The sequence below is a fragment of the Somniosus microcephalus genome, chromosome 4 (genome assembly GCF_052327205.1).
Source record: "Somniosus microcephalus isolate GS21.2 chromosome 4, FLI_Smic_1.0, whole genome shotgun sequence".
NCBI lineage: Eukaryota > Metazoa > Chordata > Chondrichthyes > Squaliformes > Somniosidae > Somniosus > Somniosus microcephalus.
In genome coordinates this window covers 13,386,409-13,402,129 of record NC_140990.1, presented here as the reverse complement: position 1 = coordinate 13,402,129, position 15,721 = coordinate 13,386,409, and the positions used below count along the sequence as shown (strand labels likewise).

At 52.9% G+C, this 15,721-nt stretch overlaps 1 protein-coding gene across 6 annotated transcripts in view; it reads left to right on the top strand.

The window, feature by feature from the left end:
- Positions 1–15,721, top strand: part of rabggta (Rab geranylgeranyltransferase subunit alpha) — an 83,500-nt gene that overhangs the window by 39,850 nt on the left and 27,929 nt on the right. For all 6 annotated transcript variants that reach the window (XM_085984383.1, XM_085984384.1, XM_085984386.1 and 3 more), the window contains one exon: positions 885–1,072. In XM_085984383.1, the coding sequence (XP_085840509.1) occupies positions 885–1,072 (188 nt within the window). The remainder of the gene's footprint in view (positions 1–884; positions 1,073–15,721) is intronic.

Below are 15,721 nucleotides of genomic sequence, written 5' to 3'. Positions count from 1 at the left end.
GCTACTGATCCTTGGTTTACTGAAACTCCACCACCTCCACCCTTTTTCTTTTGCTGGGAAGGGGGAGGAGGGCAGGACTGAGCTTGCGCTGTTATTCCCTCCACAGTCGAATAGCTCGCACCGTCTAAACCTCGCACTTATGGAACCGGCACGAGGGGGCGGGGGGTGGTGGTGGGGCGGTGTTGTGAGACGGTGAGTGCTATTTGACCGTGTGAACCTTCGCGAGCCAAGCTCAGTCCCGCCCCGTCCCTTTCCAGGCGAGAGGAAGGTAGACTCCGTAAACCACCAATCAGCAGCCGGTGGTCTGGCTGATAGTCCCGTTCCTTCCTCGCTGAGGCCAAATGTGTTCTCTATCCCCACCCCACCCCACCCATCTCCTCCCCTAAGGAAACAAAAGTATATCAGCCAGGGTTCCTGCTACTAGTGACTGTCCCCCACCCCCCCGCCCATCCTCCAACTCCCCCCGCCCACCTCCGGCACCAAACATTACTTGAAACTGCTGAGGGGGCAGGACTGGAACTTTGCCGCGCAGCCTTCCAGAGTCGAATAGCCGTTGTCGTCGGGCATGACCCTTGGAAGAATGGCCAAATGGTCTGTAGAAAGGGGCTGCCTGCGTCATTGGGGACGGGAGAGGTGAAATTTCTGTATGGGTGGGATGAGCGAGGGGGTGCGGGGTCGGGGAGCAAGGGGTGCGGGGTCGGGGAGCAAGGGGTGCGGGGTCGGGGAGCAGGGGGTGAGGGGTCAGGGAGCAGGGGGTGAGGGGTCGGCAGAGGGCAACTCCCGGTGATGAGCTGGCATGGGTCGGTGCATTATTCTAACTTCCATCCGACCCTCTCCCCTCTCCCCCACCCCCCCCCCCCCCCCCCCACTCTCTCACCCCCCAGGTCGGAGGCGGAGTTGGGGGACCTGTTTCGGGGTGAGTTGACCTTCCTGGAGACCTGCCTGCGGGTGAACCCCAAATCATACGGGACCTGGCACCACCGCTGCTGGGTGATGGATCACCAGCCAAGCCCGGACTGGGCTCGGGAGCTGGAACTCTGCAACAAGTATCTGGAGCAGGACGAACGCAACTGTGAGCAACGCTTTGCCTGTCTCTCTGTCAATTCAATTCAATTCAATTCAATTCAAATCGCTTTATTGGCATGACAAGTTACATCTTATGTTGCCAAAGCATCGAAAAACATTCATGTTTGTTCACAAAAATACAGATCTATCCATACAGTGTATAAACAGATATATCCCTGAGTGTATAAATATACTTTCATATAATTTATATATACTCTTTTCTTATATTTAGTGGTTGTCCCTCTGTTTATGGCAAGCTGTAACATAGTGTGCAGCTAGTGTTACACAATTTCTCTCTTCCCCTAGTAGGTATGGGAGTTTTTGGTCGTCATTCAAATTTCTGAATTCCGGGCATATTTTTGTGAATTTTGGGTAGAAATTCTCCCTTATGCCCTGATATTTTCTACAAGCTGTGAGGAAGTGCATCTCTGTCTCCACCACTCCCTGACTGCAGTGAGAGCATATCCTGTCCTCTCTTGGTAGCCGGGTCTGCCTGTGTCTACCTTTTTCGATCGCCAGGCTATGTTCACTAAGTCTGTACATTGTCAAAGTTTTTCTCAGTTTGCTATCCTTTACCATGGTCAGGTAATCAGCCATGTTGTATTGTCTGTTTAGGGCCAAGTAGCAATTGAGTTTGCTTTGGGTTTTTGTTGTTTCTGCCCAATATGACAGATATTTTTCCTTTTGCTTAGCGACGATTGTGTTGGGTCGAATTCTTTGTGTTACGCTGTCACTGTCCTGGGGCTGGTTATTGTTAGTACTGTTAGTAGTTACTTCACTGAGTCCCAGGACTAGTTGACTGAGGGTATTCTTCTTTATGGTCCTCTCTTGGCATTTCAGGGCTTCGTAATGATAGCATTGGGGGTTGCTCATTTCTAGGTGTTTCCAAAATTTGGTGGCTCTTTTTTGGATAGTGATTATTAATGGATGTTGGCCTAGTTCTGCCCTGCATGCATTGTTTACGGTTTTCCTTTGAGTCCGGAGGATACTTTTACAGAATTCTGCCTGTAGGATCTCAATTGGGTGTTTGTCCCATTTTGCAAATTCTTGTTGTGTTAGTGGTCCCCACACCTCACTGCCATAGAGTGCAATTGGTTCAGTTACTGATTTGAAAATTTTGAGCCAAATGTTAATTGGGATTTCTATTTGAATTGATTTTTTAATGGCATAGAAAGCCCTTCTTGCTTTCTCTTTCAGTTCATTCACAGCCAGTTTGAAATTTCCTGTAGAACTGATTTTTAAGCCCAAGTATGTGTAGTTAGTGGTTTGTTCAATTTTGGTTGTTCCTAGTGTGAAATTTATTTTGGGTCCCTGATGTCTGGATCTTTGCTGGAACACAAGGACTTTGGTTTTTTTGGGATTTATTGTCAGGGCCCAAGTCTGGCAGTACGACTCTAGCAGATCCATGTTCTGCTGTAGACCCTCCTTAGTTGGTGACAGCAGAACCAGGTCGTCTGCATAGAGGAGGAATTTAACCTTGGATTCATATAGGGTGAGGCCGGGTGCTGTAGATTGTTCAAGTAGTTTTGCCAATTCATTTATGTAAATATTAAAGAGTGTCGGTGAGATTGGCGAGCCCTGCGTCACCCTCCGCCCCTGTGGGAAGTATTTTGTTTGTCTCCAATTTTAACTGCACATTTGTTGTTTGTATACATTGATTTAATTGCATCATATGTTTTTCCCCCTACCCCGCTTTCGATAAGTTTCAGGAATAAACCGCCATGCCTGATGGAATCGAAAGCCTTCTGGAAATCTATAAAGCATGCGTAGATTTTGCTTTTGTTTTGATGAACGTGTTTGTCAATTAGGGTCTGTAGGGTGAAGATATGATCTGATGTTCTATAGTTTGGCAGGAATCCAATTTGGCTTTTACTCAAGATGTTGTGCTCCTCAAGGAAGTTTATAAGTCTTTTGTTTATGATACTACAGAATACCTTCCCCAGGTTACTGTTTACACAGATGCCTCGATAGTTATTTGGGTCGACTTTGTCCCCACTTTTGTATATGGGCGTTATGAGTCCTTTGTTCCAGATATCAGGGAAGTAACCGACACTCAGAACCAAGTTGAAGAGTTTTAGGATAGCCAGTTTCATTTTATCGTCTGTGTGTTTAATCATCTCGCTTAGTATGCCGTCTGCCCCGCAAGCTTTTCCTGGTCGCAGGTCCTTGAGTTTTTCAAAAAGTTCTTTTTCTGTTATTATGGAGTCTAGCGGGTTTTGGTTATCTTTTATGGCCATTTCGAGCTTTTCCAGTTTTTTGCATATTTGGTGTTGCTCTGTGATGCGCTATCAACAATACCAAAGACTACGAAATGGACTTATATGAAGTAGGCTTTTATTGACTAAGAACTAGAGCATGCCTTTGCTAGTGAATCCATCCTAAGAGCTCCCGGGGGAAGGGTGGTGAGTCACCTTTATACCCGGGCTTAGGGGTGGAGCCAGGGGCTGAGACATGCCTGGACTTGTACAGGGTTAACAGTGGTTTACCACACAGGCATGTACAGGTTAACAGTGGTTTACCACATTCACCCCTCGTTTAAAAAAGAGTCCGGCGGGGTGAAGTGTTTCAAAAGTTCGTATACGAAAGTCTCTCCAGGGGTCTTGTCTGCCGTAATGATCTTCGTGGTGCCGGTTGCGGCGGTTCTTTGCCCGCAGCCGCTTCTCGCGTGGGACGGAGCACTGGCGTGTCATCCTCTCGGGGTAGGGATGGCACCGGCATGTCGTCAGTTCGTGGTAGACACCCCGGTGGTGCGTCGTGGGTAGTGGTGGTGGGTGGAGGTAGTGGATGGTGATCGATGGTGTTTCGGGTGGTACCTGAGGGTGCGAGGTCTCGAATTGAGACTGTGTCCTCCCGCCCGTCAGGATACGCCACGTAGGCGTACTGTGGGTTGGCGTGGAGGAGGTGAACCTTTTCGACCAGGGGGTCCGTCTTATGGCTCCTCACGTGTTTCCTGAGCAGGACGGGTCCCGGAGACGTCAGCCATGGCAGTAATGATGTCCCCGAGGTGGATTTCCTGGGGAAGACGAACATCTTCTCGTGAGGGGTGGCGTTTGTGGCAGTACAGAGCAGTGATCGTATGGAGTGGAGCGCATCGGGGAGGACATCTTGCCAGCGGGAGATTGGGACGCCCTTGGATTTTAGGGCGAGCATGGCGGTCTTCCACACCGTTGCGTTCTCCCTCTCTACCTGTCCGTTACCCCGGGGGTTGTAGCTGGTAGTCCTGCTCGTGGCTATGCCCTTCTCGAGCAGGTACTGGTGCAGCTCGTCGCTCATGAACGACGAGCCCCTGTCGCTGTGGATGTAATTGGGGAAGCCAAATATGGCGAACAGGTCGTGGAGGCACCTGATGACTGTGGCGCTGGTCATGTCCGGGCAGGGGATGGCGAAGGGGAAACGGGAGCACTCGTCAATAATATTGAGGAAGTACGTGTTGCGGTCAGAGGAGGGAAGGGGCCCCTTGAAATCGACGCTGAGACGTTCGAAGGGGCGGGTGGCTTTAATCAGGTGTGCCCTGTCTGGCCTATAAAAATGCGGTTTGCATTCGGCGCAGACCTGGCAGTTCCTGGTCATGGTCCTGACCTCCTCGATGGAGTAAGGCAGGTTGCGAGCTTTAATAAAGTGGAAGAACCTGGTGACCCCCGGGTGGCAGAGATCATTGTGGAGGGTCCGTAGCCTATCGACTTGTGCATTGGCACATGTCCCACGGGATAGGGCGTCTGGGGGCTCATTAAGTTTCCCGGGCCGGTATAAGATATCGTAGTTGTAGGTGGATAACTCGATCCTCCACCGCAATATCTTATCATTTTTGATTTTCCCCCTTTGTCTGTTGTTAAACATAAATGCTACTGACTGTTGGTCAGTGAGCAGGGTGAAACGTTTACCGGCCAGGTAATGCCTCCAGTGCCGTACAGCCTCCACTATCGCCTGGGCCTCCTTCTCGACTGAGGAGTGTCGAATTTCGGGGCCCTGGAGGGTCCGTGAAAAGAAGGCCACGGGTCTCCCCGCCTGGTTAAGGGTTGCGGCTAGGGCGAAGTCGGATGCATCGCTCTCCACTTGGAAAGGGATGGACTCATCCACTGCGTGCATTGTGGCCTTCGCAATGTCCTCTTTTATGAGGGTGAAGGCCGCACGGGCCTCTGCCGTCAGGGGGAAGGAGGTTGACTTGATGAGGGGCCGGGCTTTGTCCGCATAGTTGGGCACCCACTGGGCGTAGTAAGAGAAGAACCCTAGGCATCTCTTCAGGGCTTTTAGGCAGTGGGGGGGGGTAGTTCCAGGAGGGGGCGCATTCGGTCGGGGTTGGGGCCGATGACTCTGTTTTCCACCACGCAGCCAAGAATAGCGAGGCGCGCGGTGCGGAACATACATTTTTCTCTGTTGTATGTCAGATTCAGCCGTTGGGCCGTACGGAGGAATTTTTCGAGGTTGGCGTCGTGGTCCTGCCGGTCATGGCCGCAGATGGTGACGTTGTCTAGATAGGGGAAGGTGGCCTGCAGCGCGTCCTGGTCAACCATCCGGTCCATCTCCCTTTGGAAGACTGAGACCCTGTTGGTGACGCCGAAGGGGACTCGGAGGAAGTGGTAGAGGCGACCGTCAGCCTCGAAGGCCATGTACTGGCGGTCCTCAGGCCTGATGGGGAGCTGGTGGTATGCCGACTTCAGATCAATCGTCGAGAATACCCGGTATTGTGCTATCTGGTTGACCATGTCAGATATGCGGGGAAGTGGGTATGTGTCTAATTGTGTGTATCGATTGATCGTCTGGGTGTAATCAATAACGAGGCGCTGTTTTTCGCCGGTCTTCACTACCACCACTTGGGCTCGCCATGGGCTGGTGCTGCCCTCGATAATCCCTTCCCTCAGGAGTCTTTGTACTTCTGATTTAATAAAGCTCCTATCCCCGGCACTGTACCGCCTGCTTTTAGTAGCAATTGGCTTGCAGTCTTTGGCGAGGTTAGCGAACAACGGGGGGGGTTTGACCTTCAGGGTGGACAGGCTGCATACTTTGCGCGGCGCCGTGTTTAAATTCTGCTGGCTGCAGACTGTAAGTGGGGGCAGGGGCCCGCCATATGCCATCGTGACGCTCTCCAGATGGCACTGGAAGTCTAATCCTAGCAGTACGGGAGCGCAGAGCTGTGGCAGGACGAGGAATTTAAACTCTCTGTACTCCACGCCGTTCACTGTCAGAGTCGCTACACAGTAGCCGCCGACGTCCGCCGTATGGGACTTTGAGGCCATAAAGACCTGGTGGCATGTGCGCATAACTGATAGGGAGTAGCGTCGCACCGTGTCGGGGTGGATGAAGCTCTCCGTGCTTCCGCAGTCGAAAAGGCAATTTGTGGCATGGCCATTTACCTTTACGTTCATCATGGACCTGGCTAGTTGATGGGGCCTAGAATGGTCCAGGGCGATGGAGGCCATCGTCGAGGTCGGTGGGTCGCTGTAGTATTCGCCTGCGCTGAGGGCCTGGTCCCGAGATGGTGTCCAAGATGGCGGCTCCCCCTCGGCTGGTGGTGTCCAAAATGGCAGCCCGCACGGCTCACACGTGGTTGGTGGGGTCCAAAATGGCGGCCTGCACGGTTCACACGCGGCGCTGCTGGAATTGGGGGTCGATTTCGCCTTGCACACTCTCGCGTAGTGGCCTTTCTTGCCGCATTTGGAGCAGGTCGCGTCCTTTGCTGGGCATTGCTGTCTGGGGTGCTTGGCCTGGCCGCAGAAGTAGCATTTCTGGCCTCTGGTCATTGTAGCTGTAGTTGGGCTGCTGGCGGCTTGTGGCCTTACCGGGTCCCAAGATGGCTGCTCCCGTGGCATCCACGTGGCCATCCGGTCAGGGGGGTAGGCGTCCATGTTCTGGAGGGCCACGTCTAACGAGTTAGCGAGGGCCACCGTCTTCTGCAGGTCGAGCCCCCTCTGTTCCAGCAGCCTCTGCCGAGTATAGTTGGACCTGATGCCGGCTACGTAGGCGTCTCGGATCAGGTCTTCCGTGCATTCCTTGGCCGTCACTGCTTTGCAATTACAGTCCCGGCCGAGGACTCTCAGTGCCAGTAAATATTCGGCGCCCGATTCCCCGGGGCGCTGTTTTCGGGTAGCCAGGAGGTGTTTGGCGTAGACCTCGTTAACAGGCCTCACGTATTGTTCCTTTAGCGTCGCGATGGCGGCCGCGTAAGTAGTGGCGTCTCGGATGATCGAGTAGACTCGGTGGCTCACCCGTGAGTTCAAGACAAGCCGTTTCGCGTCATCTGTAGTGACGGTAGTGCTGGAGGCCTCCAGGAAGGCTTCGAAACAGCTCAGCCAGTGTTCAAAGTTATTGGCTGCATCTGCTGCTTGAGGATCCAGGTCTAAACGTTCCGGCTTCAAGATTTGCTCCATGTTGAAAATTAGTCAATAAAATTGATGCGCTATCAACAATACCAAAGACTATGAAATGGACTTATATGAAGTAGGCTTTTATTGACTAAGAACTAGAGCATGCCTCTGCTAGTGAATCCATCCTAAGAGCTCCCGGGGGAAGGGTGGTGAGTCACCTTTATACCCGGGCTTAGGGGTGGAGCCAGGGGCGGAGACATGCCCGGACTTGTACAGGGTTAACAGTGGTTTACCACACAGGCATGTACAGGTTAACAGTGGTTTACCACACTCTGGCCTTCGTGTGTTTTTCTGGTATAATTTTTCAAAGTGGTTTTCCCATGTGCCTCCATTTTGAATGGCCAATTCGTCGTGTTGTTTTTTGTGTAATGTATTCCAGTTGTCCCAGAAACAATTGGAATCAATGGATTCCTCAATGGAGCTGAGTGTATTCTTAATATATTGCTCTTTTTTGGTTCTGAGTGTGTTTTTGTATTGTGTTAGTGTCTGACAATAAGTAAGGCGTAATTCCTCGTTTTCTGGATGTCTGTGTTTTTGGTTTGATATTTTTCTAAGTTTTTTCCTCATGTTTTGGCAATCTGGGTTAAACCATTTTTCGTAGCTTTTTGTTTTGGGTTTGTTCTTGCGAGCTTTCAAGTTTGACCTTGTTGCCAAATTATCAAAAATATTGTTTAGGTTATTCACTGCCCGGTTTACGCCTTCTTTATTGTGAGTGTATATGTTATCCAGAAAGGTGTCCAAGAGAGCTTGAGTTGATTCATTGCTAATTGCTTTCTGGTATTTTTCTGTGTCGTTTTTGGCCCATCTGTACGATTTTTTGGTGTTGTACAGTTTACTGGGTTGTGTTTCTGTGTTTGTTTCTGTCTTTTTAAGATACATAGTAATTTGACTGTGATCTGACAGTGTTGTTTGTGGTTTGACTGTGAATGCTCTGAAAGAGGATGGGTCCAAATCCGTAATCATATAGTCTACGGTGCTGCAGCCAAGAGGTGAGCAATAGGTCGATCTTCCTCGGAGGTCTCCTATGAACCTACCATTGACAATGTACAGACCCAGGCTTCGACAGAGCTGCAGGAGCTGTTTTCCGTTGGTATTTGTCTGCTTGTCGCAGTTATGCCTCTCTGTCTCTCTGTCTCTCTCTCTCTCTCTCTCGCTCTGTCTCTCGCTCGCGCTCGCGCTCTCTCGCTCTCTCTGTCTGTCTCTCTGTCTCTCTCTCTGTCAATTCAATTCAATTCAATTCAATTCAAATGCTTTATTGGCATGAAAGTTTACAGGGAACCATATTGCCAAAGCTTACATAACAAAAAGTACAGTTTTCCAACATTCTGTAGGTGTCAAACAATTTTGACCTTCGTTGGGTACATACAATATTACTTTAAACAATATTAATTTAAACAGTCATTGTACATCATTGGGTACATTCAGTATTAATTTTAAACAGTCCTCAGGTTGTGACATGTTGTTACATATTTGGCACCAAGGTATGGTCTGTCTCCTCCCAGGACTAATCTTAATTTTGACAGGTCATCCAATTCCTTGAAATCTGGGGTTGTTTGGCTGAGCTTGTCAAATAATATGTTTCTTGATGTGTTGAATTTTTCGCATTTTAGGAGGAAATGCATCTCTGTCTCAACCTCGCCGGCCAGACATTGATCACATATTCTATTCTCTCTAGGCTGCCAGGATTTCTTGTATCTTCCTTTTTCAATTGCTAGTTGGTGGTCGCTTAGTCTGTACCTGGTGAGGGTCTGTCTCTGTTTTGTGTCTCTGATGGTCGAGAGATAGTCTGCCAGTTTATATTCTCTTTTTAGGGCCCGGTAACATTCTAATCTGCTTTGGCTTTTGGTTATTTTGTTCCAATGTTCCAGGTAGGTTTCTTTGCATTGTTTAATGATTTGGTTCACTCGGATTGGTGTTTGGACGGCAGTGTTGGTCTGGGACTGGTCAGGGTCCGGCTGAGTAGGAGTACTTAGTTTCAGTAGCAGCTGACTCAGGGGACTCTTTTCTGGGTTTAGCTCTTGGGTCTGGAAGGCTTTAAAATGAAGGGTGTCTGGGGAGCTAGATTTGAGGTGATTTAGGAAGTTTAGTGCTCGTTTTTGGATGTTTATTATCAGAGGGTATCTGCCTAGTTCGGCTCTGCATGCATTTGTTGGTGTTTTCCTTTGGGTGCGAAGGATGCTTCGGCAAAATTCTGCATGTAGGGCTTCTATTGTGTGTTTTTCCCATTTAGTGTAGCTATGGTGATTGAGCGGGCCCCATACTTCACTACCGTACAGCGCAATGGGCAGGATTATGCTGTCAAATATTTTGAGCCAGATTTTGATTGGGATTTGGATGTTGTAGAATTTTCTTTTTATTGCATATAGGGCTCTTCGGGCTTTTTCTTTTAGTGCATTCACTGTCTCTCTCTCTGTCTCTCTCTCTGTCTCTCTCTGTCTCTCTCTCTCTGTCTCTCTCTCTCTCTCTCGCTCCCGCTCTCGCTCGCTCTCGCTCTCGCTCGCTCTCGCTCTCGCTCTCTCTGTCTCGCTCTCTCTCTCTCTCGCTCTCTCTCTCTCTCTCTTGCTCTCTCTCTCTGTCTCTCGCTCTCTCTGCTCTCGCTCTCTCTGGCTCTCGCTCTCTCTGGCTCTCGTTCTCTCTGGCTCTCGTTCTCTCTGGCTCTCGCTCTCTCTGGCTCTCGCTCTCTCTGGCTCTCGCTCTCTCTCTGGCTCTCGCTCTCTCTGGCTCTCGCTCTCTCGCTCTCTCTGGCTCTCGCTCTCTCTGGCTCTCGCTCTCGCTCTCTCTGGCTGTCGCTCTCGCTCTCTCTGGCTCTCGCTCTCGCTCTCTCTGGCTCTCGCTCTCGCTCTCTCTGGCTCTCGCTCTCGCTCTCTCTGGCTCTCGCTCTCGCTCTCTCTCGCTCTCGCTCTCGCTCTCTCTGGCTCTCGCTCTCGCTCTCTCTGGCTCTCTGGCTCTCGCTCTCGCTCTCTCTGGCTGTCGCTCTCGCTCTCTCTGGCTCTCGCTCTCTCTGGCTCTCGCTCTCTCTGGCTCTCGCTCTCTCTGGCTCTCGCTCTCTCTGGCTCTCGCTCTCCCTGGCTCTCGCTCTCCCTGGCTCTCGCTCTCCCTGGCTCTCGCTCTCCCTGGCTCTCGCTCTCTCTGGCTCTCGCTCTCGCTCTCGCTCTCTCTGGCTCTCGCTCTCGCTCTCTCTGGCTCTCGCTCTCGCTCTCTCTGGCTCTCGCTCTCGCTCTCTCTGGCTCTCGCTCTCGCTCTCTCTGGCTCTCGCTCTCGCTCTCTCTCGCTCTCGCTCTCGCGCTCGCTCTCGCTCTCGCTCTCTCTGGCTCTCGCTCTCGCTCTCTCTGGCTCTGGCTCTCGCTCTCTCTGGCTCTCGCTCTCGCTCTCTCTGGCTCTCGCTCTCGCTCTCTCTGGCTCTCGCTCTCGCTCTCTCTGGCTCTGGCTCTCGCTCTCTCTGGCTCTCGCTCTCGCTCTCGCTCTCGCTCTCTCTCGCTCTCGCTCTCTCTGGCTCTGGCTCTCGCTCTCTCTGGCTCTGGCTCTCGCTCTCTCTGGCTCTCGCTCTCGCTCTCTCTGGCTCTCGCTCTCGCTCTCTCTGGCTCTCGCTCTCGCTCTCGCTCTCGCTCTCTCTGGCTCTCGCTCTCGCTCTCTCTGGCTCTCGCTCTCGCTCTCTCTGGCTCTCGCTCTCGCTCTCTCTGGCTCTCGCTCTCGCTCTCTCTGGCTCTCGCTCTCGCTCTCTCTCGCTCTGGCTCTCGCTCTCTCTGGCTCTCGCTCTCGCTCTCTCTGGCTCTCGCTCTCGCTCTCTCTGGCTCTCGCTCTCGCTCTCTCTGGCTCTCGCTCTCTCTGGCTCTCGCTCTCTCTGGCTCTCGCTCTCTCTGGCTCTCGCTCTCTCTGGCTCTCGCTCTCTCTGGCTCTCGCTCTCCCTGGCTCTCGCTCTCCCTGGCTCTCGCTCTCCCTGGCTCTCGCTCTCTCTGGCTCTCGCTCTCGCTCTCGCTCTCTCTGGCTCTCGCTCTCGCTCTCTCTGGCTCTCGCTCTCGCTCTCTCTGGCTCTCGCTCTCGCTCTCTCTGGCTCTCGCTCTCGCTCTCTCTGGCTCTCGCTCTCGCTCTCTCTGGCTCTCGCTCTCGCTCTCGCTCTCTCTGGCTCTCGCTCTCGCTCTCTCTGGCTCTCGCTCTCGCTCTCTCTGGCTCTCGCTCTCGCTCTCTCTGGCTCTCGCTCTCGCTCTCGCTCTCTCTGGCTCTCGCTCTCGCTCTCTCTGGCTCTCGCTCTCGCTCTCTCTGGCTCTCGCTCTCGCTCTCTCTGGCTCTCGCTCTCGCTCTCTCTGGCTCTCGCTCTCGCTCTCGCTCTCGCTCTCTCTGGCTCTGGCTCTCGCTCTCTCTGGCTCTGGCTCTCGCTCTCTCTGGCTCTGGCTCTCGCTCTCTCTGGCTCTGGCTCTCGCTCTCTCTGGCTCTGGCTCTCGCTCTCTCTGGCTCTGGCTCTCGCTCTCTCTGGCTCTGGCTCTCGCTCTCTCTGGCTCTGGCTCTCGCTCTCTCTGGCTCTCGCTCTCGCTCTCTCTGGCTCTCGCTCTCGCTCTCTCTGGCTCTCGCTCTCGCTCTCTCTGGCTCTCGCTCTCGCTCTCTCTGGCTCTCGCTCTCGCTCTCTCTGGCTCTCGCTCTCGCTCTCTCTGGCTCTCGCTCTCGCTCTCTCTGGCTCTCGCTCTCGCTCTCTCTGGCTCTCGCTCTCGCTCTCGCTCTCTCTGGCTCTCGCTCTCGCTCTCGCTCTCTCTGGCTCTCGCTCTCGTTCTCTCTGGCTCTCGCTCTCGCTCTCTCTGGCTCTCGCTCTCGCTCTCTCTGGCTCTCGCTCTCGCTCTCTCTGGCTCTCGCTCTCGCTCTCTCTGGCTCTCGCTCTCGCTCTCGCTCTCTCTGGCTCTCGCTCTCGCTCTCTCTGGTTCTCGCTCTCGCTCTCTCTGGCTCTGGCTCTGGCTCTCGCTCTCGCTCTCTCTGGCTCTGGCTCTCGCTCTCTCTGGCTCTGGCTCTGGCTCTCGCTCTCTCTGGCTCTGGCTCTCGCTCTCTCTGGCTCTGGCTCTCGCTCTCTCTGGCTCTCGCTCTCGCTCGCTCTCGCTCTCGCTCTCGCTCTCGCTCTCTCTGGTTCTCGCTCTCGCTCTCTCTGGCTCTCGCTCTCGCTCTCTCTGGCTCTCGCTCTCGCTCTCTCTGGCTCTCGCTCTCGCTCTCTCTGGCTCTCGCTCTGGCTCTCTCTGGCTCTCGCTCTCGCTCTCGCTCTCTCTGGCTCTCGCTCTCGCTCTCGCTCTCTCTGGCTCTCGCTCTCGCTCTCGCTCTCTCTGGCTCTCGCTCTCGCTCTCTCTGGCTCTCGCTCTCGCTCTCTCTGGCTCTCGCTCTCGCTCTCTCTGGCTCTCGCTCTCGCTCTCTCTGGCTCTCGCTCTCGCTCTCTCTCGCTCTCGCTCTCTCTGGCTCTCGCTCTCGCTCTCTCTGGCTCTCGCTCTCGCTCTCGCTCTCTCTGGCTCTGGCTCTCGCTCTCTCTGGCTCTGGCTCTCGCTCTCTCTGGCTCTGGCTCTCGCTCTCTCTGGCTCTCGCTCTCGCTCTCTCTGGCTCTCGCTCTCGCTCTCTCTGGCTCTGGCTCTCGCTCTCTCTCGCTCTCGCTCTCTGGCTCTCGCTCTCGCTCCCTCTGGCTCTCGCTCTCGCTCCCTCTGGCTCCCTCTGGCTCTCGCTCTCGCTCTCTCTGGCTCGCGCTCTCGCTCTCTCTGGCTCTCTCTGGCTCTCGCTCTCGCTCTCTCTGGCTCTCGCTCTCGCTCTCTCTGGCTCTCGCTCTCGCTCTCTCTGGCTCTCGCTCTCTCTGGCTCTCGCTCTCTCTGGCTCTCGCTCTCTCTGGCTCTCGCTCTCTCTGGCTCTCGCTCTCTCTGGCTCTCGCCCTCGCTCTCGCCCTCGCCCTCGCCCTCGCTCTCGCCCTCGCTCTCGCCCTCGCTCTCGCTCTCTCTCTCGCTCTCTCTCTCGCTCTCTCTCTCGCGCTCTCTCTCTCGCTCTCTTTCTTGCTCTCGCTCTCTCTCTCTCCATCTCTCGCTCTCTCTCTCGCTCTCTCGCGCTCTCGCTCTCTCGCGCTCTCTCTCTCGCTCTCTTTCTTGCTCTCGCTCTCTCGCTCTCTCTCTCTCTCGCTCTCTCTCTCGCGCTCTCGCTCTCGCTCTCGCTCGCTCTCTCTCTCGCTCTCTCTCTCTCTCGCTCTCTCTCGCTCTCTCGCTCTCGCTCTCGCTCTCTCGCTCTCTCTCTCTCTCTCGCTCTCTCTCTCGCTCTCTCTCTCGCTCTCTCTCTCGCTCTCGCTCTCGCTCTCGCTCTCTCTCGCTCGCGCTCTCTCGCGCTCTCTCTCGCGCTCTCTCTCTCGCTTTCGCTCTCGCTCTCGCTCTCGCGCTCGCTCTCGCTCTCTCTGCCTCTCTCTCTCTCAGTGGTAGAGAATTCCACAGGTTCACCACCCTCTGAGTGAAGACATTTCTCCTCATCTCGGTCCTAAATGTCCTGTCCCGTATCCTGAGACTGTGACCCCTCGTTCTAGACCCCCCCAGGCAGGGGAAACATCCTCCCTGCATCCAGTCTGTCTAGCCCTGTCAGAATTTTATACATTTCAATGAGATCCCCTCTCATTCTTCTAAACTCTAGTGAATACAGGCCTAGTCGACCCAATCTCTCCTCATACGACAGTCCTGCTATCCCAGGAATCAGTCTGGTGAACCTTCGCTGCACTCCCTCTGTGGCAAGTATATCCTTTCTTAGGTAAGGAGACCAAAACTGCACACAGTACTCCAGGTGTGGTCTCACCAAGGCCCTGTATAACTGTAGTAAGACATCCTTGCTCCTGTACTCAAATCCTCTTGCAATGAAGGCCAACATACCATTTGCCTTCCTAACTGCTTGCTGCACCTGCATGTTTGCTTTCAGTGACTGGTGTACAAGGACACCCAGGTCCCTCTGTACATCAACATTTCCCAATCTATCACCATTTAAATAATACTCTACCTTTCTGTTTTTCCTACCGAAGTGGATAACTTCACATTTATCCACGTTATACTGCATCTGCCATGTATTTGCCCACTCACTCAACTTGTCTAAATCGTCTTGAAGCCCCTTTGCATCCTCCTCACAACTCGCAATCCCACCTAGTTTTGTGTCGTCAGCAAACTTGGAAATATTACATTTGGTTTCCTCATCCAAATCATTGATCTATATTGTGAATAGCTGGGGCCCAAGCACTGATCCCTGCGGTACCCCACTAGTCACCGCCTGCCATCCCGAAAAGACCCATTTATTCCTACTCTCTGTTTCCTGTCTGTTAACCAATTTTTAATCCATATTACCCCCAATCCCATGTGCTTTAATTTTGCACACTAACCTCTTTTGTGGGACTTTATCAAAGGCCTTCTGAAAATCCAAATACATCACAGCCATTGGTTCTCCCTTGTCTATTCTACCAGTTACATCCTCAAAAAACTCCAGTAGGTTTGTCAAACACGATTTCCTTTTCAGAAATCCATGTTGACTTTGTCTAATCCCGTTGATATTTTCTAAGTGTCCTGTTATCACATCTTTTATAATAGACTCTCGCATTTTCCCTACTATTGATGGCAGGCTCTACTACTGATGGTCTCTGCGGTTCCCTGTTTTCTCTCTCCCTCCTTTCTTAAATAGTGGGGTTACATTTGCCACCCTCCAATCTGCAGGAACTGTTTCATAATCTATAGAATTTTGGAAGATGACAACCAATGCATCCACTATTTCCATGGCTACCTCTATTAGTACTCTGGGATGCAGATTATCAGGCCCTGGCGATTTATCGGCTTTCAGTCCCATTAATTTCTGCAGCACTTTTTTTACTAATACTAATTTCCTTTAATTCCTCCTTCTCACTAGACCCTTGGTTCGTTAGCATTTCTGGGAAGTTATTTGTGTCCTCTTCTGTGAAGACAGAACCAAAGTATTTGTTTAATTGCTCAGCCATTTCCTTGTTCCCCATTATAAATTCTCTCTGTCTCTGTCTCTCTGCCTGACCCCCCCCCGCTCTCCCTCTCTCTCTCTCTCTCTCTCTCTCTCTGACCCACTGCGCGCTCTCTCTGACCCCCCCCCGCGCTCGCTCGCTCTCTCTCTCTCTCTCTCACCCCCCCCGCTCTCTTTCTCTCTCTCTCACCCCCCCGCTCTCTCTCTCTGACCTCCGCGCTCTCTCTCTCACCCCCCCTGCTCTCTCTCTCTGACCTCCGCGCTTGCGCGCTCTCTCTCTGTCTCTCTATCTCTCTCTGACCTTCCCCGCTCTCTCTCTCTCTCTCTCTCTCGCTCTCTCT